At 37.6% G+C, this 23,518-nt stretch overlaps 1 protein-coding gene across 1 annotated transcript in view; it reads left to right on the top strand.

The window, feature by feature from the left end:
• Positions 1–23,518, top strand: part of TBC1D12 (TBC1 domain family member 12) — a 125,481-nt gene that overhangs the window by 85,308 nt on the left and 16,655 nt on the right. The window contains 4 exon segments of the mRNA XM_020964091.2: positions 12,356–12,450; positions 13,443–13,514; positions 19,188–19,316; positions 19,606–19,715. Coding sequence (XP_020819750.2) covers positions 12,356–12,450; positions 13,443–13,514; positions 19,188–19,316; positions 19,606–19,715 — 406 coding nt within the window.

Below are 23,518 nucleotides of genomic sequence, written 5' to 3'. Positions count from 1 at the left end.
GATAACTCATCTCTCATTGTTATCCTCTCTATCGAGTCAGTCACTAAATTTGCAATGTCTCACTGTCCATTTTCATTTCTTCTGTTCTTATCACTTCATATCTACAATATTGCTGTAGCCTTCTAGTTGATTAGCCTGTTCTTCTGCACTTCCTCAAAAAAAATTAGATAAGTCTTAAAGTGCTGCTTTCATTATATTCTTCTTCTGCTTAGGAATAAACCTACCATATCATTTTAAATGTCCTGAATAAATGCTAGTTGGAGAGCCTCAAGAACGTAGAGAATGAACTTTGGAATTTAGGCTTTGGAAAAAAAGAGTTGCATGTGATGTGAAGTAGGTGATAGGGGATGGAGAAAAAGGTACAAAAAGATACTCTGAACTACATGAGTCCAAGCTTTGATCAACAAACAGTGTGTAGAGTGATTTTATGGAGATAGCATAAGTACATGATTTTGTAGATTTTATGCTCTGCTCCAATTCAGCACTATCTGGGATAAGTTATTTAAATAGCTAGGTGTCCATACCTGACTGAATCATCTAGCCATCTTTTCCCATCTTCTCTATAAGGATATCTTGAGGCACTTCATTGAAATCAAGATCCACTCTGGTATAGTATTTCACAGATCACCATTTTATTCATGTTGCCAAGCACCAAAAAAAAAAAAAAAAGAAAGGTTACATTGGCATAAGTTGTTCTTTATGAACCTAAACCAGATACTAATGTGTACTGCTTTCTTTTCTCAGTAATCACAATCTATCTTTTGTAATAATTCATGCTGGAGTTTTTCTGGGAATCAACTGTAAGTTTTCCAGGCACTAGTTTTCCAATCATTAGTTTTTAGAATACAGTCTTTCCCCCTTTTTGTAAATAGGGATCCTACTTTCAGCTTAAGTGCTCTCTTCTTATCTCCTCACTCATCTTCATTTTCTGTATGGTTGTTTTATTTTATTATTTCACTTTTGAAGACCATTTTCCTTGTTGTGAAATACTGAAGTGAAAGAGTTGGGAAATAATTGTGCATTCTCTCCCATAAACCCCATGTCATCTTCCCCCACAAGTGGTCCTAGCCCTTCCTGGTTAGTTGTCTTGATCAGGAGGGAAAAAAGAGTACTTTTAAAGCTTCCTGTCTCATTTTAGTTGTTTTTCTGGAAGCCTTATTTTAGATTTGATCTATTCCTCTCTTCCTTATCCCCACCCCTTCTCTTTCTTTATAACTCTTTCGAAAATACAAGCATAGTAGAGAGCATTTAGTTTAGATGCATCAATTTTTTCTTCATTTTGAATGTTTTGTGATTTTTACATTCAGAGTTGTAATTTTGGAAAGCTTTTTATCCCTCTTGAGCTGTATTTTCACTTAAAGTTTCTAAGACATGGTGTCATACCCTTTTCTGATTTAAAATAATCAGCCTTTTTCAAATATAGGGGTATGTGTGTGTGTGTGTGTGTGTGTGTGTGTGTATAAGTTGTTTTTGTGTAGATATAAATATATTTTATATATGTATGTACATAATACATACATATATGTAGAAATATATAGATACCCAGATTTCTGTATGTGTGTACTGAAACATTTATATGAAAGTATATAGAAAATATTTCTTAAATCTCACTTTTCCTATCCACTCAAACTTCTATCCTCATTTAGACTTTTATTTCTTTTCTCTTAAACTCTTATGATAGCCTCCTGATTCCCAGCCTCTAGTGTTTATCATCTCTATTTCATCTTTGACACACCTGCCAAAATAATCTTCCTACTCTCCTGGTCTGACTATATTACTCTTAATGGGTGCAAGAAACTCTAGCGTCTCCCTAACTCTTATTATAGGAAGAAACATAACTTTTTTGTCTGATATAACACTTTCTCCAGTCTGTCTCCAGACTACCTTTTCAACCTTATTTTATAGTACCCTCCTTTGCAGTTCCTATAGTCTAGCCAAATTGTATCACTGGCTGTTTCCCAGTTTTTTCTTGACCTCCCTCACATGAACTCTGTGTTTATGGTCATCGAATGCATTATGATGTAGGGGTTAGAGGGTTACTAGCCCATTCATACTTGATGATTTCAGATGTCTTAAAAGGACTCATTGACTATATTCAATGTGTCTAGTTATGGCATTTTTTATTTTTGTATGACCATAGGATTAGTGTTCATTTTCCTGATGGTAGTTGCTCTTTACCTTTTGCATCACAGTCATGTCTTCTTGAGTGATTCTTAGCTGGAGGCAGTTTCAGCAGGAGATAAGAGTCTGGATTTTAGGGTTTTATTGTGAGGAAAACAGGTGCTTCTCTTCTCTCCTTACTGCCCAAGTGGAGTTGGGGCTCTAATGCTTTAGTAGTAATAGGCTGCCTAAAAGTAATTTAGCCTGCTCTCATATCCTTTTCAATTTCCTATCATTCTTTTCAGCCACTATACTTTTTTTTTTCTTTCTTTTTTATTTTTAGCATATGTTTTTAAAACTTTGGGTTACAAATTTTCTCCCTTCCTCCCTCCCCACCCACCTTCATTGAAAAGGCAAGCGTCTCGATATAGGTTATAGATGTGTAGTCATGCAAAACACTTCCATGGTAGTGCTGTTGTGAAAAACTAAGTATATTTCCCTTCATCCTATCCTACCCCCCCATTTATTCTATTCTCTCTTTTGACCCTGTTCTTCCTCAGAACTGTTTGCTTTTGATTATGCCCTCCCCAGTCTTCCCTCCCCTCTATCAACTCTCTGCTCTCTTGTCCCCTTCTCCCCTTATTTTCCTGTAGGGTAAGATAGATTCCCATACCTCATTGTGTATGTTATTCCCTACTTAAGCCAAATCCTATGAGAATAAGATTTACTCATTCCGTCTCACCTTCCCCCATTTCCCCTCCACTGTAAAAGCCTTTTCTTGTCTGTTTCATGTGAGATAATTTACCCCATTCTACTTCTCCCTTTCTCTTTCTCCCAGTATAATCCTCTCTCACCCTTTAATTTTATTTTACAGATATCACCTCTTCATCTTCAACTCACCCTGTGCCCTCCATATATCTATCTATACATACATAATAATTTTTTCCCCTCCTACTACCCTAATACTGACAAAGGACTCATGAGTTACAAATATCATCTTTCCCTGCAGGAATGTAAACAGTTCAACCTTAATAAGTCTCTTATGATTTCTCTTTCCTGTTTACGTCTTCCATGTTTCACTTGAGTCTTGTATTTGAAAGTCAGATTTTCTATTCAGCTCTGGTCTTTTCCTCAGGAATGCTTGAAAGTCCCCTGTTTCGTCAAATGACTATTTTTTACCCTAAAGGAGTGTATACTCAGTTTTGCTGGGTAGGTGATTCTTGGTTGTAGTCCTATCTCCTTTGCCCTCCGAAATATCATACTTCATGCCCTCTGGACCCTTAATGTAGAAGCTGCTAAATGTTGTGTTATCCTGATTGTGTTTCCACAGTACTTGAATTGTTTCTTTCTGGCTGCTTGCAGTATTTTCTTCTTGACCTGGGAACTCTGGAATTTGGCTGTACAATTCCTAGGAGTTTTCCTTTGGGATCTCTTCCAGGAGGAGATCTGTGGATTCTTTCAATTTCTGTTTTGCCCTCTGGTTCTAAAATATCGGGGCAGTTTTCCTTGATAATTTCTTGAAAGATGGTGTCTAGGCTCTTTTTTTGATCATGGCTTTCATATAGTCCAATGATTTTTAAATTCTCTCTCCTGGATCTATTTTCCAGGTCAGTTGTTTTTCCAATGAAAATGTTTCACATTCTCTTCTATTTTTTCAGTCTTTTGGATTAGTGTTACAGTGCCTTTATTTCTCAAATTGTCACTAGCTTCCAATTTCTCCATTCTAATTTTTAAGGAAGTATTTTCTTCAGCAAGCTTTTGGACTTCCTTTTCCATTTGGCCAATTTTTCTTTTTAGGGCATTCTTCTCCTCATTGGATTTTTGGACCTCTTTTGCCATTTGGGTTAGGCTATTTTTTAAGGTGATATTTTCTTCAGTATTTTTTTTTGGTCTCCTTTAGCATCACTCTCAGTTTTTCCTCTACTTCTCTTACTTGCCTCTCAAAATCCCTTTTGAGCTCTTCCATGGCCTGAGACCAATTCATATTTTTCTTGGAGGCTTTGGATATAGGAGCTTTGGCTTCATTATCTTCTTCTGGTTGTATGTTTTGATCTTCTTTGTCACCAAAGTAAGATAATATAGTCTGACTCTGTTTGCGCTGCTTGCTCATGATCTTGACCAATTACTTGAGTTATAAACTCTTTGTTAAGGTAGGCGCCTGTTTCCAGTGTGAAGAATGTACTGTCCCAAGCTTCGGGGGGGTTTGTACAGCTGTTTTCATTTCTTCCAAGGTGCTATGATCAAAGGCGAGGTGTTTACTCCTTTCCTGGCCTGTGCTCTGGTCTGTGAGTGACCACAGGCACTATTTTCTGTCTTGGAACTGTGAGGAGGAGTTCCTCTGCACCACCACTACAAGCTCCACCATGCCAACACTTCTCCTCGCCCCCAGGACCGTCACCCAGAGCTATGATCCAGATCTAAGCACGGGCAAAAAAGCAAGAGAATCCTGCACCAGCAGAGAGATCCCTGCAGTCTCCCTCTGATCAGCCATTTGATTCCCCCTCAGTCTATGGGCCGGAACCTCAGGAGGCAGCTGCCGCCTCAGGGCCGTGCTCAGGAACTGGGGCTGAGACCACCTTGCTTCTCTTTCTCACCGCCTCAGACACAGACTTTTCCAACTGACCTTCTAAATTGTCTTTGACATTTGTGGGTTGAGAGGTCTGGAAACCACCACAGCTGCCTGCAATTCAGTCCTCTGAGGCCTGCTCGAGGTTCACTGTGGCCTGCGCACCCATGCCAAACTGTACTTCTGTCCCAGCCTGGCGCGACATACCTTTCTGGTCAACCATCCAGGTTGTGTTGGGCTGGAAATTTGTTTTACTCTGTCTTTTTGTGGGTTGTGCTGTTTTAGCATTTGTTTAGAGCCATTTTTTATAGGTGTTTGGAGGGATTTGGGGGAGAGCTCAAGAAAGTCACTGCTTTTACTCTGCCATCTTGTCTCTGCCCCTCAACCACTATACTTTTAACATACACAAAGCTATCTTTTAGCATTAAATAATGTTGAATGGTTTGCAAACCTTAATGTGTTATGTAAAGGTCAGCTAGCCTTAATATTATTGTTGCTGTTATTTCCTCATTCTTGCCTTGAAGACCTCAGAAAAATTTAGTTTTCACATTTGCATCCTTTCACTTCTGTACCCATTTTCAACAACAATTTATATTCTCCTCCTAGAGGTCTCTACTCTTTAGCTTCTCTGTCTTCCTCCAAGTTCTCCTACTTGTCTGACTGTTTCTTCTTGGTCTCCTTTGCTAGATCTTCATCTAGTTTACTTTCAGTAATTGTATGTAACCCCCAAGGCTCTGTTCTGAGCCTTTTTCTCTTTTCCCTGTCCACTGTCTCTCTGCTGCATCTCATCAGCTTCAATGGATTTGCTTATCTCTATACGGCTCTCTGTTTTGCATCACCAACTGTCTTTTGGATATCTTGAAGAGAACATAAGCCTCTCAAACTCAATATATCCAGAACAGAACTCATTATCTTTTCCCCCCAACACCCCCCATTTCCATCTTTCATATTATGGTCAAAGGCATCATACTTTTTCCTGTCACACAGAGTCAAAACTTCAGGGTCATCCTTAACTCCTCATATTCACCCAACATAGCCAAGCCCTTGTCAAATCTTGTCTTTCTTCCCTTCTTCCCTTTCCACCTCTGTATTATACCCCCATTTTTTGACACAGCTGCCAGCCTGGTGCAAGCCCTCATCATCTCATGCCTGGAGTACTGGAATAGCTTTTTGATTGGTCTTCTAGTTGCCTCAAGTGTCTTTTTATTCCAGTCCATCTGCTCAGCTACCAAAGTTATTTTCTTAGAGCCCAGGTGTGACCATGTTATCTCTCCTCCCTCCCTCCTCCTCCTCCCATTCAACAAACACCAGTGGCTCCTCATCACCTCAGGATCAGATATAAAATCCCTGATTTACCACCCAGTTAGGTGGTCATCCTGGATTCTTCACACTCTCTGACTGTGTTCCACTCCTCCCCTCCCATCCTATTTAATCTGTTGTCAAATTCTGTTGATTTTACTTTTGTAATATCTCTCTTAGATATCTTCTTCTCACCTCTGGTACTGCTTCCATGCTGCTGTAGGCCCTCTTTCATGCCTATAGTATTCTCATAGCCTTTTGGTTGGTCTCCTGCCTCAGGTTTCCACTCCAGTCCATTTTTTTCTCAGCCGTCAAATTGATCTTCCTAAAATGCAGGTCTGACCATGCTCACATACTCTCCCCTCTTCCTCATTTAATAAACCCCAGGGCTCTCTATTACTTCCAGGTTCAAATATAAAGTCCTTTGTTTGTTGTTCAAAACCCTTCATAACCTGGTTCCTTCCTCCTTTTCCAGTCGTCTTACTAACACATACTCTGCAATCCAGTGACACTGGCATTACACAAAACGCTCCATCTCCCTACTCAAGGCATTTTCACTGGCTATCCTCCACACCAAGAATTGCCTCCTCCATTGTTTCCTGCCTTGGCTTCCTTCAAGTCTCAGCTAAAACCCTACCTTCCACAGGAAGCCTCTCCTGGTTTCCCTTAATGCTAGTACCCTCCCTCTACAGTTATCTCTGAGGTATCTTGTCTAAATCTCGTTTGCGCAGTTGTTTGCCTGTTGTCTCCTCCATTCCACTAAACTTCCTGAGAACAAGTACTGTCTTTTACCTTTCTTATATCTCTAGTGCTTTATAGATTTCCTGGCCCAATGTAAGCACCTTAGAAATGCTTATTGACTAATTTGGCATTTAAAGCCCTTTAAACCTGGATCCTTCCTTTCTGTTCTTGTTACTGTACTTCCCTCTGCCGTCCAGCCACATTGGCTTCATTGCGTTCTTCATACAACATTTTTGTCTCCTGATTCCATGCCTTTATAAAGTGGCTGTCCCCCATGTCTGGAATGCAGTCCCTCTTCATTTCTACCCCCCTGGCTTTTCTGGCTTCCTTCAAGACTGAAATCCTACATTCTACAAGAGACTTTTTCCACTCTACTTTACTGCTAGTGCCTTTCCTCTGAAAATACTTTCCTTTTGTCTGTATATATTTTATGAATACTTACTTATATACAAATTGTCTGCCTCATTAGAATGGGAACTCTTGAGGACAGGGAGACATGTTTTTGTGTTTTATTTATGTCCTTAGCTTCTGTTTGATTCACCTTCAGATATATATCCCTTCTGAATTTTCTCTTCTCCATTTGCTGTAACTGTTTTTCATAGGACATGAATATCAATCATTTCACTAATCTAGTAGAACTCTGTTTAGATAACATTTTGTTAATGTGTGCTAAAATATAACCAGAAGAGGAATTCAGTGTTCTATATGTGATCCAATCAAGGAGGAGTTATCTCTGTATTATCACTTGATTTTGTCCTTTCTCCTTCTTTAAATAAATGCAACCTATGGTTATATTAGCATAAGATAATTAATTATTGAGATGCTGCCTAATTTAAGCATTGAGTTGATGCATTTAGGGTAAATAGTGCAGTCTTTCATTATCAGTAACTGTAAAGAGTATGCTGATATTTTTGAACCTAGCCATGCTCCACTTGACCCTCTCATCTTGGAGAGAACTTTAGATATTGGCTAATCAAAAAGAAGCTTTTTTTAATACAAAAATTACTTAGAAACCGTTGTGACAATTGCAGGTAAAGTTAACTTTAGATTATCTGTATGAGATGTAACTGTAGCAAATTTTAAATATCGAGTTGTCATTCCTCCGATGCCTCTTCTACTAAGCCACTTTTCCCTGTTGTTTTGTTATCACGTTGTTGTTTAGTTACCATAAGTAGAAGTGTTTTGTTTTGGTTTTGGTCTTGGTCGTCCAGACCTGTGATCTTATCAATGTGGGGAGCAGCTGTTATTCTGCCATTATAACAAAATCTGTTATTCAGATAATTGTAAGAAACAGTATAGAGAGAGAAGAAAAGAGGGCTCAAGACAGATCCATGGAGTGCATGCCCAAAGAAAGAAATGGATGATTCAGCAAAATAGACTGAGAAGGAACAGTAAGATAGGAGAACTAAGAAAGTGTAGTGTTATGGAAGCCGAAGGAGAAGGGAATGATTGATAGGGTCAGAAACTGCAGAGAAGTCAGTTAAATTGAGGACTGAGAAAAAGCCATTGGGTTTAGCAGTTTACATGATTGGTATTCTTGGAGAGAGCAGTTCATTAAAGTGGCAGAGTTGGAAATCAGATTGCAAGGGATTGAGAAATGAGTGGGAAGTGAGGAAATGTGGTTGTTTTCCACTCTTTCTAGGCATTTGAGAAAGGGATAAGAGATATAATAGCTTAATGAGGGATAGTGGGATCAAGTGAAGGATTAAGGATGGGAAACAGATATATTTGGAGGAAATGTAAAAAAGGAGTTAGTACATAGGGGAGGAAAGAGGAAAAAGAGAATGATTGAGGAGAAAACTATCTGAAGGGAAGGGATGGCCTTGCATAGGAAAAGAACCACCCCTTCTTCTGAAACTGGAGCAAAAGCAGACAGAATGGCTAATTATGAAAGGCATTTTGAGGTATAGAATAGGGAAGAAGAGAAAGCTTGCAGCAGTTAGATTCCATTTCCTCAGTAAAACTGGAGGCACAGTCCTGCCAAGAGGGAGAGGGGTAAGATGATGGAAGGCATCAAGGAGAGAAGAGAAGATTTAGAATAGGTACTGTGGAGAATGTGGTAAGAGATCAAATTAGGGAGATATAAAAAGATTTCTTTTCAGCACTGAAGGCCACATTGAAATTAGATAACAAATTCATAGTGGTCTTATTTGACAGTTATATGATTTTCTGCAGCAGTACTCCTCAGTGCAAAAGTAGGAAGAGAGAAGTTGGATTAATCAATGAAGCATTTATTAAACACCTTGTATTTTCGAGATGCTGGGTTTATAAAGATAAAAGTGATAATAGTTTCTTCCTGCAAGCAGCTTACAGTCTATTGAGAAGATTGTGTGTGTGAGTGTGTGTGTGTGTGTGTGTGTGTGTGTGTGTGTGTGTATGTGTGTGTGTATATATGCACAGTATATGATAGAAAAACTGAAGATTGGAGTTTGGAGAATAGTATATAGTTGAATTGGTTAAGACTGAAGCATGAAAAATAAGAACACAGCAGTAATAGAATCAGAGAATAGGAAGGGAGATAATGGGACTGGATGTCACAGTAAAGATGGAAGAATAGGTTTAGGAGGAATATGGAAGAGAAGAGATAGATGGATAGAAGGTTATATTGGGAGAGAATTATTTTGTAGTTTAGAGATAGATGGATAGAAGGTTATATTGGGAGAGAATTATTTTGTATTTTAGGATCAAGGAGATAAAAACTATTATAGGTATGTATGGAAGAAATGGAATTGTGGAGGTTGAAAAGGGAGTTTAGGATGTTCAAGGAAATATCCTTGCATAGTAAATGTAGAAATCCATGTAAAGTCCCCAAAGGTGAGAGCAGAGTTTAGTGGAGAGAACAAAACTGTGGACCAGGTACTAGATTCTTCTAAGATAAAGGGGGAATGACCTGGAGGCCAATAGATGAGTTGGACAAGGACTTAGAATAGATGGTTGGTTGTCTCTGTATCATTCCTTTCAGATCTGCAAGACCTGACAGACTGGTGGAGTTTTGAATTACTGAGCATATGAGGAGGCTCATATGTCATGACTGACTGTTGATGGTTTATCTTACTGCCTCGTGTGTTATACATACTTTTCTTTGTTTCCCCTCTCCATCTCTTTATCCTCTAGGTCTTAATCCATCCATGAAGACTCATTCACTCAAGATCACTGTTTAGTTGTTCCCCACATAAAGCTAGTTATTATAAACACCCTTTAACTATCGGTATTTCTTCCTCTGCTTTTACTCTACCAGCTAGAAAACAGAGTATTCCTTCTCCACCCTCAGGACAGTCCTTCAAGGGAGCACAGCATGGGATAGAGCAAGTCAGTGCATTGTTCTCTGGTGATTTTCAGGAATCACATTACCAGCTTTGTTGTTTCTCTTATAACATCTTCTCTTTTTTATAAAAGACATAATTTGAGACTGTTTTTGCTGCATGCAGTGTGACTCTAGGAACAACTTTTTCTAGGCTATAAATTCGGATAAAGAAGAGATTTTAGAGGTGGAAAGCAATTAAATTTTTTTTTGTGACTAAAAAAGATCTGTTCCCTGATGTAAAAGAAAATTTGGCTTTTGAACCATTTCGTGGCTAATTAGCTTCAGTTATGTTAATGTGACCAGCTTATCTTCTCTATACATCATGGCATACCTTGTGTATTCTAGGCATTTAACAAATGCTGATTAAACTAATATTTGTGTTCTACTTCATTATGATGTTCTCATCTTAAGATATGTATGGGTGTGTGTATATGTATTATATATATATTTTTTTATCATAAAGAATTTCCACCCTAGATCTGAACAGTAATTCCCCACTACAACATCTCCAATAAATGATGATTATTAAAACTCGGCTTGAAGTACATTCTATTTTTGAACAGTTCTGTTAGACATTTTTTCCCTTTTTTTTTTGTAAGTTGAAAGAACTCTTGCTGTATGTAGTTTCCACAAATTGTTTCTAGTTTTGCCTTCTGAGGCCATAAGTACAGGTAGCTGAAGTAATAGTAATAATGACAATAATAGCTAGCATTTATGTTGTACTTCAACATCTGCAAAGCTCTTTGCAAATATTACATCATTTTATCATCATAGCAACCAGCAACCCTGCTTGTTATTTTCCCCATTTTACAGATGAAACAAAATTGAGGCAGACAGAGGTCAAGTGACTTGCCCAGGGTTACAGAGCTAGTGTCTGAGAATGGATTTGAACTCCAGTCTTCTTGAGTCCATATCTCGTGCCTGCCATCTAGCTGCTTCTAAAATTTTTGCAGGGTTCCATCAGCAGGTCTAATAAAATACTGTGGATTCTGATATTTCTTGCAATGTTCTGGGTGGCTTTCAATCTGAGAGGGACATGACAGACATTCATCTTTGCAGTGAAATAGCCCTAAATTTAAAATGGTAAGTGACGAGAGCAATAAAGAAAAGCCAGCACTGATGAGATTTATTTGAGGTGTGGAACTTCCAAGGAGAGAACTTGTTCTACCAATGCCAGTCATGATCTCCTCTTCAATTGTAGTCTTAAAGAGTTGCTTGCAGCTTTAGAAGGTTGTCACTTTCTTAGGGTCTTGCAAGCTAGTATGTGTCAGAGGTAGACTTGAATCCAGGGGGGCAGTTTTCCTCATGTTGAGGCTGGCTCTCTATCCACTGTCTGCTGCTACCTCTCTTATCTGGAAACAGAACTATTTCATTATTTATACTTAATTTTATGTTGTTGTAATAAAAGTTCAAAGGAGATGGAAATAACAGCACTGTGAGAAGAGTGCTATCGACAGATAAGGTGACACACAGCTATGTTCCCAGCTGCTAGTGAGGCTAAGGCTGGCCAAGCTCTTAAGCTTGGGTGTTCTGAGCTGCAGTGAGCTAAGTCAGTCAGATGTCTGAGCTAAGTTTGGTATTATTATATTGAATCCCTAGGAGTGGGGACCACCTAAGGAAGGGTTGTCTATGGAAGGACAAACTGGAGCAGTCCAAAGCTCCCTTGATAATTAGAATGGGATTGAGCCTATGAAAGGCCTCTGTACTTCTGTCTTGGACGAAATAGAGACATTTAGTTTTTAAAAAGGTAAAGAAAAAAAGCATCAGATTTGGGGTCAAAAGACCTAAATTCCAATCCCTGCTTTGCTACTTAAGTGTATGGCCTTGGACAAAGTCACTTAATCACTCTGCTTCTCAGCTTTATTTGTAATGTGAGAGAATTGGGTTGGATGATCTAAGATCCAGTGATAGCAGTTAGGTCTCTCAAGAACTTCCTTGTTTCTCATTTTGGCGTCTTTAAATATTAACTGCAAACAATAGATTTTCAGATCTGTGTGACTAATTTATTTGGCATGAACAAATGATCTTCAGTTTAGAAAGGTAATTGGTCAAAGTCCCCATTCTCTTTCATATTAACGAAAAGTTATGAATCTACTTTGGGGAATATTAACTTTTGAGAAAATGTTCTTTCTCTTTCCTGGAAGGGAGTAATTAGGCATCATGCCATGTAATTTGCTGAATGGATGAGAGACTAGAAACACTTAAAAAGTGGTAATTTCTCCAGGTTCTTGATAATTCAGCTTTAGTTCTTTTGGTTTAAGACTTGATTTCATGTATTCATTCCTTGTACATAAGATAAGGCAGTATGGAAGCCAAGTAATTATTTTATCTTATTTACTTGGCAGATGTAGGTGTATCTGTTGCTGACCGGGAAGCTAGTCTGGAATTAATTAAGCTGGACATATCCCGCACATTCCCTTCTCTCTACATCTTTCAGAAGGTGAGGCCTTTCACCCAGCTCATAAAAAATATTCCTCTCTTGCAATAACCAAGAGAGCAAACTATCTAATCACAGTCTACAAAAAGGCTGAATTAAAAAATAAACAGCAAAAGTTTAATGAGGAAGCTTACTTCATAGAGCTGCTCAAAGTACATACCAACTAACTTGCTAATCAGCAAGTATCATTAAGCACCTACCCTATGCCAAGCACTTTATTAGGCACTAACTTCTTGAATAGATTTTAAATGATTTCTTACTTTTATTAAGCATTTTATTTTGTTGATATTTTTCGGTTCATATTGGACCTTTTCTCTGTTATTAGTAGGAAAAATGTAAAGAAACTTATCTCAAAAATTTTTTAAATATTTCTTGATCACCTGTCATGCTCAGGGCCTCAGAAGTTGATACTGAAATAACTATCTGCATTCAAACTTTTATTAATGTAGTTGCTTTTGATTTTAAAAAGCAGACTTGTTAAATTTAAATTTTATTGTTGTTGACTTTAGTCAGCAAAGTAAACATAACTTTACTGTGTTATCTTCATTTTGAATATCCATTTCTCCTTTGGTTAAATGGAATAGTGATTTAAAAAAAGTTCACATTATTGAGATTTCTAATGTTATTTAGCATTATTTAATATATTTGGAGTTCTTCTGAATTCATTGCATCTAAACAAACTAATTTGGGCATAGCATATTTTGATCTATTAAGTCATGAAAAAAGTTAAAACATTGTTAAATTATCTGGGTTGTGTAAATTATGAATGCATTTTGTTTAGCTACCTTTTTATTTTAATATAGAATTGTTTTGTTAATAACTGTAGAAAGTACATAATTCATTTTGAATAATATTGATAATTAAATAAATGGAAAAACTTTTTGAAGGAACTATATTAAAATTTGACATCTTAGACTTTGAAGATTAAAAATACAGGATCTGAATACTAATATGCAGTTTCAAAAAATAACTTTGTTTTTCCCCCTCCCATTAAGGGTGGTCCTTATCATGATGTCTTACATAGTATCTTAGGAGCATATACATGTTACAGGCCCGATGTTGGTTATGTAAGTATTTTCCTTAATCTGTTCTGTTGCACAATGAAACATTAACCTTTGGATGATTTGCATATATGCATATTCTGTACATGTGTTGGAGATGCTTTTTAGCATACCAGGATGAACGGTATAGAATCTGTAAAAACCACTGCAATTTTGCCAGATCAGTAGCATAAAGTGGCCCATTGGGTACTTGCCAGAGAGTCTGTTGTGGAATTGTGGAGTGGGCATGGATGGAGGTGAGGTGGAGAGGGGAGAGTTATGTTTAGAAGGAATAAAGCATAATGATTTTTTATCTCCCTTGAAGACTCAGTGTAATATATTGCTCGGATTTTCTTGTAATGCATATTAAATCAGTGAATATGGAATAAAATTAGGATCTGGACCTGGAAATTCATTAGTATAGGAGACTCTCTCTTTCAATACAGGTAGGAAGGAACCTTACCTGCCCCTTACCGTCTTAGAGAGTTAACTAGAGCACTGATGGTAAATGACTTGACCATTGTTACACAGCTAGGATGTGTCAGGACAGGACTAGAACCTAGGTTTCCTAGCTCCTCGTGCTTCGTACTCCCCCATAAAATTACCTTCTCTCTACTTTTCTGTAAATGTGTCTCCACATATAAAATATAGGCTCCTTGAGAGCAGGACTGTTTCATTTTAATCTTTGTGTTCTAAGTGCTTAGCACAGTGCTTGGCACATACTGTAAGCATTTAATAAATGCTTATTTGTTGGTTGGTTGGTTGGCTGTTAGGCCTTGTGTATACCTGGTCACCCTCCTGTGGATGCACTCCAGCCTATCCATGCTGTTCCTAAAATATAGTACCAAAAACTGAACACAGTACTCCAGATGTGACCTGTCCAGGGCAGAGAATGGCAGGACTCTTACTTCTTTAACACCAGACCTTTATTCCTATATCTTCATGGATTGGTGATCTCATTGTCATGGATACTCTTCTGATAATTCATCTCAGAATCCATGTATACCCCCAAATTCAAGGCAGTCTTTATTTACTTGTTGGGGCCTTTCTGTTGTTTTCCTGATGCTGCATAAATACCAGTGAAGCATAAATGAGTCAGAGTGCTTTTGTTAAATACTACATTAGACAGTGGGAATTCTGGGACAGGAATGAAAGGAATTTAAATACTATGGGGGAAGAAAACATATTTACATGTAACAGTGGGCATTAGGGCTATGAACTGGACCCGGGATTTCACTGAAAGTTTAGGAAACTCCTCTATGAGGAAACTCCTTATACCAGTGTACATTAGCCCCTTTTCTGTAACTTAAGAGTCTTGGAAAGATGCTTAGAGCATTGAGAAATTGAGTGATAATGTGCGCAGAGGTGCACAGCCAGCAGCCCTGGTATATTAGAGGTAGGGCTTGGGCTCTTCAGGGCTGGCTCTCTACCTGCCATTCTACATTGCCTCTCCTAGATAGCCATATAAAGATGTGTAAAACTTTTACAAAACAAATACAAGCTAATTTTAGGGGGAAGCTTCATGTAGGGAGTGGCCCTTCAGGTGGGATCCTGAGTGGTGGAAGTGGGGGGGGGAGTGTGTTCCATTTATGAGGAAAACAGCCTGTGCAAAAGCATGGAGATGGGAGATGGTGTTTGGGAGGAACAGCAAAATGGTGAGTTTGGCTGCATTGAAAAGAGTGTGAAGAGGAGGAAGACTGTAGGTCATGTGACTGAGAAGACAGAGGACTAGACATTTTCTGCAATTTTCACCATCTCTCAAGCCTCTCCAAATTTGGAACTATGTGGAAGAAATAAAGCAATTTCAGCCGTCTCTACAGTCTGGGACACCAAAAACCCAAATGAGGTAAAACAACTAACAGAGAAGGCCAATAATCCTCAACCCCTAATGTGCTCACTCATCACCCTTCCCTATCTCCTGCTAGGTATAGCCCACAGGCATGCAATAGAAGTCAGTTCTGTACATCCCCATACTACCCTCTCACCCATCCCTAGATACATACTCCCTGTGCTGTATAGAGAGTACCAAGGCTGTATGACACCCCATTAAGCCTGAGGGAAAGAGTCCTGCATCCAGCTGGGGCTGGTTCAGTACCCCTACCAGTCACTTGCTGCCAGTGAAACTGATGAACTATGGGAGGAGTCTGAGAATGCTAGCCCTCCAGGAGACTGCCATCAAGAGAGAAGTTAGAAGTTAGAAAGCAGACAAGTAAGGAAAAAATAGGAAATTAGCAGAGATCTTAGGAGCAAGAAAACTTAAGAGACCTTGAACAAAAGCATGTAAACCAAAAGAGGAGGTCATAACAGGAGGGGAAATGACCTCCACATCAGGGGAAAGATTTCAGGCATCTGTGAACAAGCATTATAGTAAAAAAAAAAATGAATGAGTACTTGATAAGGCAGAGGACCCTGATATTCCCAAAAGATCATTGAACCTCAGAAGAATGTTTTTGAATTATTTAAGTAATAATAATAATAATAGCTAACATTTCTATAGTGCTTATTATGTGCCAGGCACTGTGCTAAGCACTTTACAATTATTACCTCATTTGATCCTCATAGTAAGCCTTCCAGGTAGCTACTATTATTATCATCCCTATTTTATAAATAAGGAAACTGAGGCAGTCCAGAAGTTAAGTGATTAATTACTTTCCTAGGGTCTCATAGCTAGTAAGTTTCTCATACTGGATTTGAACTCAGGACTTCCTGATTCCAGTCCTGGTTCTCTGTCCACTGTGCCACCTAGGTGCCCCTAAATGAGAAGTAAGAATAGAGAAACAGAATTGATGGTCTGCACAGTGGAAAAGTTTGGCAGAAGAGAAAAACCTGAATGCATGGTGGCAAGTCTCACCAAACAAATGAGAAAGTAACTTCAGTGGGAATGCAAATAGAAGTAAAAGATAATCTGGAAGAAAAGAAGCAAAAAACAACATCAAAAGAAAAGTATGATCTCCATAAAAGCAAAAATGTTTTGATCTCAAAGACAAGATGCGTGGATACAACTTAAAGATTATAGAACTCACAGAAAAACATGACAAATCAAAGAATCTGAACATCAGTGTACAAGAAATAATACAAGAAAACTGCCTGGAACTTGTGAACATAGAAAACAGTGTGTCATTTGAAAGAATCCACAGATTGCCTCCAGAAAACAACCCTGGGCGCCAAACTCTTAAGACACATAGTGATTAAATTTAACAATTCTGATGATAAGAAATTATGTAAGTGATGAAGAGAAAGACCTTCAAATATTTAAGAAAAAAAAAAAAAGGAAAATCGAATAACTGGACTAGTTTGCTCTTTCCAGAAACTGTAAGAGAAGGTGAAATAATGTATTCCAGACAGCAAAGGAGTTCACTGAAGGTGTCCTGCCCTGCAAATCTGAGCCTAACCATTCATGAAAAAGTAATGGATATTCAGTAAGCAGAGGCATTGAAAACATTCCTAGAAAGAAACCAGACCTGAAGATACTTTTTGCTTCTCAAACCCTCCAGACAACAGAAATATAAGGATAAATAAATATAGCAATCAAGGATAAGAACAGCAGCAGAGATTTCATTCGTATACACAGGAGACAAGTCAAGCAGAAATGTAGAAACAGTGTATAAATAAAGCTAGAAAGATAGGTTGGAACCAAGTTAGGAAGAACTTTAAATGCCTCTGAAAAGAGTTTGTGTTTGATTCTAGAGGTCATAGGGAGGCCCCGCATGGTTTTTTTTTTTTTAAGCACTGGCACTTTTGAATGATGACCTGGTTCTCTGTCCTTTAGGAATAAATCCATTTTGAGGCTGCGTTAGAGGATGGTTTGGAAGGGGGAGAGATTTGAGGCAAGGAGCCCCATTAACAAGGCTTTTTTACACTAATCTAGGGCCTAATGAGTACTTGAAGGAATTAGGGAGGTGACAAAAAAAAGAGATTGATGCAAGAGATGTTGAAGAGATACAGGTGACAAGATTTGGTGACTGATTTGGTGTGGGAAGGGAGGAGTTGATTTTAAGATTGAAAACCTGTGTAAATGGAAGGATGATGATGCATTTTATAGAAATCAGGAAAGTTCTGGTAAGAGGTGAGTTTTAGAAGATGAGTTCTAGGGGGCTGCTAGATGGCGCAGTGGATAGAGCACCAGCCCTGAAGTTAGGAGGATCTGAGTTCAAATGTGGCCTCAGACTAAACACTTGACACTGTGACTCTGGGCAAGTCACTTAACCCCAATTACCTTGCAAAAAAAAAAAAGGTACAAAAAGAAAGAAAAAAAAAAGAAGTCGAGTTCTGTTTTGAACATGTTGAGTTTGAAATGTATACACAGGACAAACAATATGAAATATACAGGACAAGAAAAATGAAATATCTACTAGGCAGTTAAAGATGAGTGGCTGGAGCTCAAGAGAGGTACTAAGGCTACATCTATAGATTTGAGAGTTATCTATGTAGAGGTGATATTTAACCCCATGGAAGATGATTCACTGATAGAATGTAGAAAGGAAAGAGACTCCAGGACAGAACCTTGAGGAACACACATGATTAGGGAGTATGATCTGAATGAGCCAGCAAAGAGACGCAGAAGGAGTGGTCAGAGAGGAATAGTTGGGGAGGGTAGAGAAGCAGAATCCTGAAAACTCAGATAAGGACAAGTGGGGAAGTTCATCTGTCTGATTATACCAGTGTTTGTTTTATTAAGTCATTCAGTCAGGATAAGAATTGAGAAAGGCCATTAAGATATGGTTGGTTAACTTTGAAAAGAAATTTCACTTGAATAATGATATAGAAAGCCAAATTACAAATTATAAAAGTTTGAAAAGTGGAAGCAGCAGTGGGCATAAACAACTTTTTCTTTAAGGTTGAGAATGAAAAGGAGGAGTTAGGACTTTAGCTTGAAGGGATTAAACAAAAATTCTTGTTTTGTTTTTCACAATGGAAGAGACCTGAGGATATTTGTAAGCTTTGGAGGGGAAGGAGTCAGTAGATAAGGAGAGATTGAAGATGAGATGGTGGTGAGGAGAAGATAATTGTGACAGGAATTATGGTGCATGCCAAGGAGTTGGCTTTTGGGAGAAGAGTCTACTATCAGAACCTGGAGTAAAGGAGAAAATTAATGATGATGTCATGGTGTTTTGAAATGTAGAGAATGGGAGCTCACACACAATGTCTTATTTTATTTTTCAGTGAAATAGCAGATTAAAGATGGTAGAACCCAGATGAGGTTCTCTTTTCTTTATCCTCTCTCAGTGAGAGATGGTGTAAGAGGTAGTATGGGATGCTTTGGGAGAGAAGATTTGGAACAGCCTCTGGGGAGTGACAATGGTAGCAGTCACTTTTCTTAACAAACAAGATAGGTATTTTTTTTTAAGTGAGGGAAGTATTGAGCTTTGTTCTAGATGGATAAGATTCAAATGATTGAATTGTAGGAATTATAGCTGGGAATTTGAAAAGAAGGGTAGGTGGGTGAAAGTTACAAAGCTGTAGTAGACAAATACCTGATTGGATTACTGCTTCTATGCATTGTAAAATGCTTTGGTAGCAGGTAAAATTTAACGTTTTTTGAACATGCCACTTGTATTAGAGATAAAATTATGGTGAACTCTTAGTCACTTTGCCTTTGCTGGAGGAAAATCTCTTGTTTAATCACAGAACTACTTTGTAATTAGACTTAATCTGATTATTATCCTACACAAAATTTATTAGCTCTTTTTCTTGTTGAAGGTCCAAGGAATGTCCTTCATTGCTGCAGTGCTCATTCTCAACTTGGAAGAGGCAGATGCTTTCATTGCCTTTGCAAATCTCTTGAATAAGCCATGCCAGTTGGCCTTTTTCCGTGTAGATCATAGCATGGTAAGGACATTTAACAGAGATATAACAGTTTTCATTTTGATTTTGAATATGTTCTAAAAGTTAAATTCTTTTTACAATGAAAAGTATAGAAAGTCTAGAATAATTGTTCTGCAATCTAAATGTTAAATTTTATTGTAGCAGCATGCATGATTGGAAGAAAGATTAGGATGAGTGGTAATGAAGCTATATTTTCTGTTGATAAACCTCAATAATGAGGAATTTATTCCTATGATTATTAGAATTTCACTTGTTTTTTAAGTTATATCAATGGTAATATTTTTACTTGCAGATGTTGAAATATTTTGCAACATTTGAAGTATTCTTTGAAGAAAATCTTTCCAAATTGTTTCTTCACTTCAAGTCTTACAGTCTTACTCCTGACATATACTTGATAGACTGGTAAGTAATAGAGCATGGTTCATTATAACCAGAGTTAAAACATGCAATTTTAAATAGTATCCTGTGGAAGTAGGATGGGTCTTACAGAATTATATTTTGTATTAACATATAGACTATTTTCTCCTTTTGAAGGAGTTAGATTTTTGGAGATCCCTTGATAATAGAGGAATCTATAGGTTCTTGTTTTGGACAAAGTAAAATGACTGTATTAATGTCCATGTTTTTCTTTAAAACTTTCCCTTTTTTTCAGTGTTCTTTCAATTTTCTGACTGAATCAAAGGGGAAACCTTATCTGCATTCTAATCCACCTTTAATCCATTTTTTTTAACATCTGCTAATTTACTTTTTAATAAAAATATGCTTAGAACAGTAGTAGCAGCAGCAGCAACCAGGAGCAACATGGCTAGAGTGTAATCAAGGAGCAAGAGGTTGTTGAATCCATGATGAACTGTCAGGGTGGAAATGAAAATGTAAAGTTTCCAATCTACAATCCTAGAGAGTTTTCTGGGCAATATATTAAAATGTATTATCCTACAGGAGAGTTATGGCATTGATTTAATGAGTTTGTTTAAAATAAAGTATGCTGTTTGTAGATGATATGATCGTATACTTGCAGACTCCTAGAAAATCAAAAACTAGTTGAAATAATTAACAACTTCAGCAAAGTTGCAGGATATAAATAAGCTCACATAAATCATCAGCATTTCTGTATATTGCCAACAAAGTCCAGCAGCAAGAGATAAGAAGAGAAACTCCATTTAAAATAACTTTAGACAGTATGAAATATTTGGGAGTCTACCTGCCAAGACAAACCCAGGAACTATATGAACCCATGTACAAAACATTTTTTACACAAAGTCAGATCTAAACACTTGGAGAAATATTAATTTCTCTTGGATAGGCCAAGCTAACATAATAAAAAAATGGCAATTCTACATAAATTAATACACTTACTTAGTGCCGTATCAATCAAACTACCAAAAAATTATCTTATAGCACTAGAAAAAATAACAATTCATGTGGAAGAACAAAAGGTCAAGAATATCAAGGGAAACATGTGAAGGAAGGTAGCTTAGCAGTACCAGATCTCGAACTATTATTACAAAGAGGTAATCATCAAAACAATCTGGTACTGACTAAGAAAGAGTGGTGGATCAGTGGAATAGATTAGATGCACAATACATAGTAGTAGATAACCATAGTAATCTAGTGTTTGACAAACCCGAAGATCTAAGCTTTTTGGACAAGAGCTCTGTTTAACAAGGGGGCCTTCTCCAGTTGTCCTGATCTATATCTTGCCACTAGACCCAGATGGCTCCTGATAAGAAAGTGAGGCTGGTGACTTTGCACAGCCCTCCCTCACTTAAATCTGTTTCACTTGCAAGTCATGGTATCACCTCCCTGATGTCACACTCCTCTTTGAGAATGAAGGACAAACAACAACAACAACAACTATTTAACAAAAATTGCTGAGTAAACTGAAAAGCAGTTTGGCAGAAGCTAAATATAGACCAACATCTCATAAGGCCAAAATGAGTACATGATTTAGACTTAAAGGGAGATATCATAAGCAAATTAGAGAAGCAACTTTACCTGTCAGATGTATGGATAAGGAAAGAATATATGACCAAACAAGAGATAGAGAGCCTTAGGGTATGTGAAATAGATAATTTTGATTATATCAAATTTAAACGTTTCTACACGAACAAAACTGGTGTAGCCAAGATTAAAAGGAGAGTGGGAAACTGGGGGAAAATTTTTATGGCATATTTCCCTGATAAAGGCCTCATTTCTCAAACATATAGAGAACAGCATCAAATATATGAGTATGAGTCATTTCCCAACTGATAAATGTCAGAGGATACATGAACAGGCAGTTTTCAGATAAAGAAATCAAAGCTATCCATAGTTATATGAAAAAAATGCTCTAAATCACTATTGATTAGAGAAATACAAATTAAAATAACTGAGGTACCACCTCACATCTATCAAATTGACTAACATGACAGAAAAGGTAAATGACAAATATTGGAGGGCATGTGGGAAAATTGGAACACTATTGCATTGTTGGTGGAGTTGTAAACTGATCTAACCATTCTAGAGAGCAATTAGGAACTATGCCCAAAGGGCTATAAAATTGTGCACACCCTTTGACTCAGCAATATCACTAGTAGGTCTGTACCCCAAAGAGATAAAAGAAAAGGTCATGTATGTACAAAAATATTTATAGCTGCTCTATTTGTGGTGTCAAAGAATTAGAAATTGAGAGGATGCCCATCAGTTGGGGAATGGCTGAACAAGTTGTGGTATATGATTGGATAGAATACTATTGCGCTATAAGAAATGACAAGCAGGATATTTTCTGAAACACCTGGGAAGACTTATGTGAACCAATATAGTGATGTGAGCACAGCCAAGAGAACATTGTATGTAGTAATAGCAATATTGTATGATGATCAACTGCAATATAATGATCCAAGACAGTTCCAAAACACTTATGATGAAAAAATGCTGTCCACTTCCAGAGAAGGAACTGATTGAGTCTGAAGGAGGATTGAAGCACACTTCTTTTTTACTTTATCATCCTCGGGTTTTTTTGTCTGCATTTTCTTTCCAGAGTGCCTAATATGAAGATGTTTTGCATAACCGAACATATATAATCTATGTCACATTGCTTGCCTTCTTAAGGAGGTGGTGGAGGGAGGGAGAGGATTTTGAACTCACAATTTCAAAACATGAATGTTAAAAATTTTTTACATGTAATTGAGAAAAAATAAAATTAAATGTAAAAAATCTAAAGTAGTTAGTCTAACTATACAGATATATAAGCTCTAGTTTATATAGGCTTTTTAAAAAAACTCAATCATGTTAATTTTTAATATATTGCCTCCATTTTCAATTGCTTAAAATTCTTTTAGGGAAGGCCTGAGCATTGTCGGTTGAGATAAGAGTAAAGGACTTGATATTTAATCCAGAAGGCACAGACCAGGCTGCAACCCAGGTTTATGAGAGAAGAGACTTAGGCTAAATTTTTTAATAGGACATACATGAGGACATTTATAGAGCATTGTATATCTACCATCAAACAAGCATTTTTAAGCATCTGCTACATCCCAGGCGTTATGATAAGCACTGGGGAGTCAAAGACCAAAAGAAAAAACTCTTTAACAAACACAAGTCTCTGCTCTCAGAGCTCACATTATGATTGTGGAAACAGCATGCAAGCAACCATGTACAAACAAGATATAGATAAAATTAGATAAAATATAGATAAAATTTTTTAAAAAGTAGATAATCTTAGTGGGAAGGCACCAGTATGAAGGGAGATTGGAAAAGGCTTCTTGTAGAAGGTGGGCTTTTAGTTGTGATCTTGAAGGAAGTCAAGAAATATGGGAGACAAGAAATGAGGAGGGAGAGCATTCCAGGTATGGCGTACAGCCAGTAAAAATATATGGAGTCCAAAGAGAGAATGTCATGTGCAAGGATCTTGAGCAAGGAGGCCAGTGTCACTGAGCACATAGTATATAGAAGGGAAAGAAGGTATAAGAAGACTGGAAAGGTTGGAGTGGGCCAGATTATGGAGGAGTTTAAAAACCAAATACAGAATTTTATATTTGAACTGCAGTTTATTGAGTAAGGGTAATGTGGTCAGAACTATGCTTCAGTAAATCAGTTTGATAAGCTGAGTGGAAGATGGACCAGAGTAGGGAGAGAGTTGAGGCAGGTTATTGGAGTAGTCCAAGAATGAGGTGATAAGGACTTGCATCAGGTAGGTAGCAGTGTCATAGATAAGAAGGGGACAT

The sequence above is a fragment of the Phascolarctos cinereus genome, unplaced genomic scaffold (genome assembly GCF_003287225.1).
Source record: "Phascolarctos cinereus isolate Bilbo 61053 unplaced genomic scaffold, phaCin_HiC Scaffold_3;HRSCAF=262, whole genome shotgun sequence".
Classification (NCBI taxonomy): Eukaryota; Metazoa; Chordata; class Mammalia; order Diprotodontia; family Phascolarctidae; genus Phascolarctos; species Phascolarctos cinereus.
The sequence above is the reverse complement of the archived record's forward strand: the minus strand, read 5'-3'. Positions and strand labels throughout refer to the sequence as shown.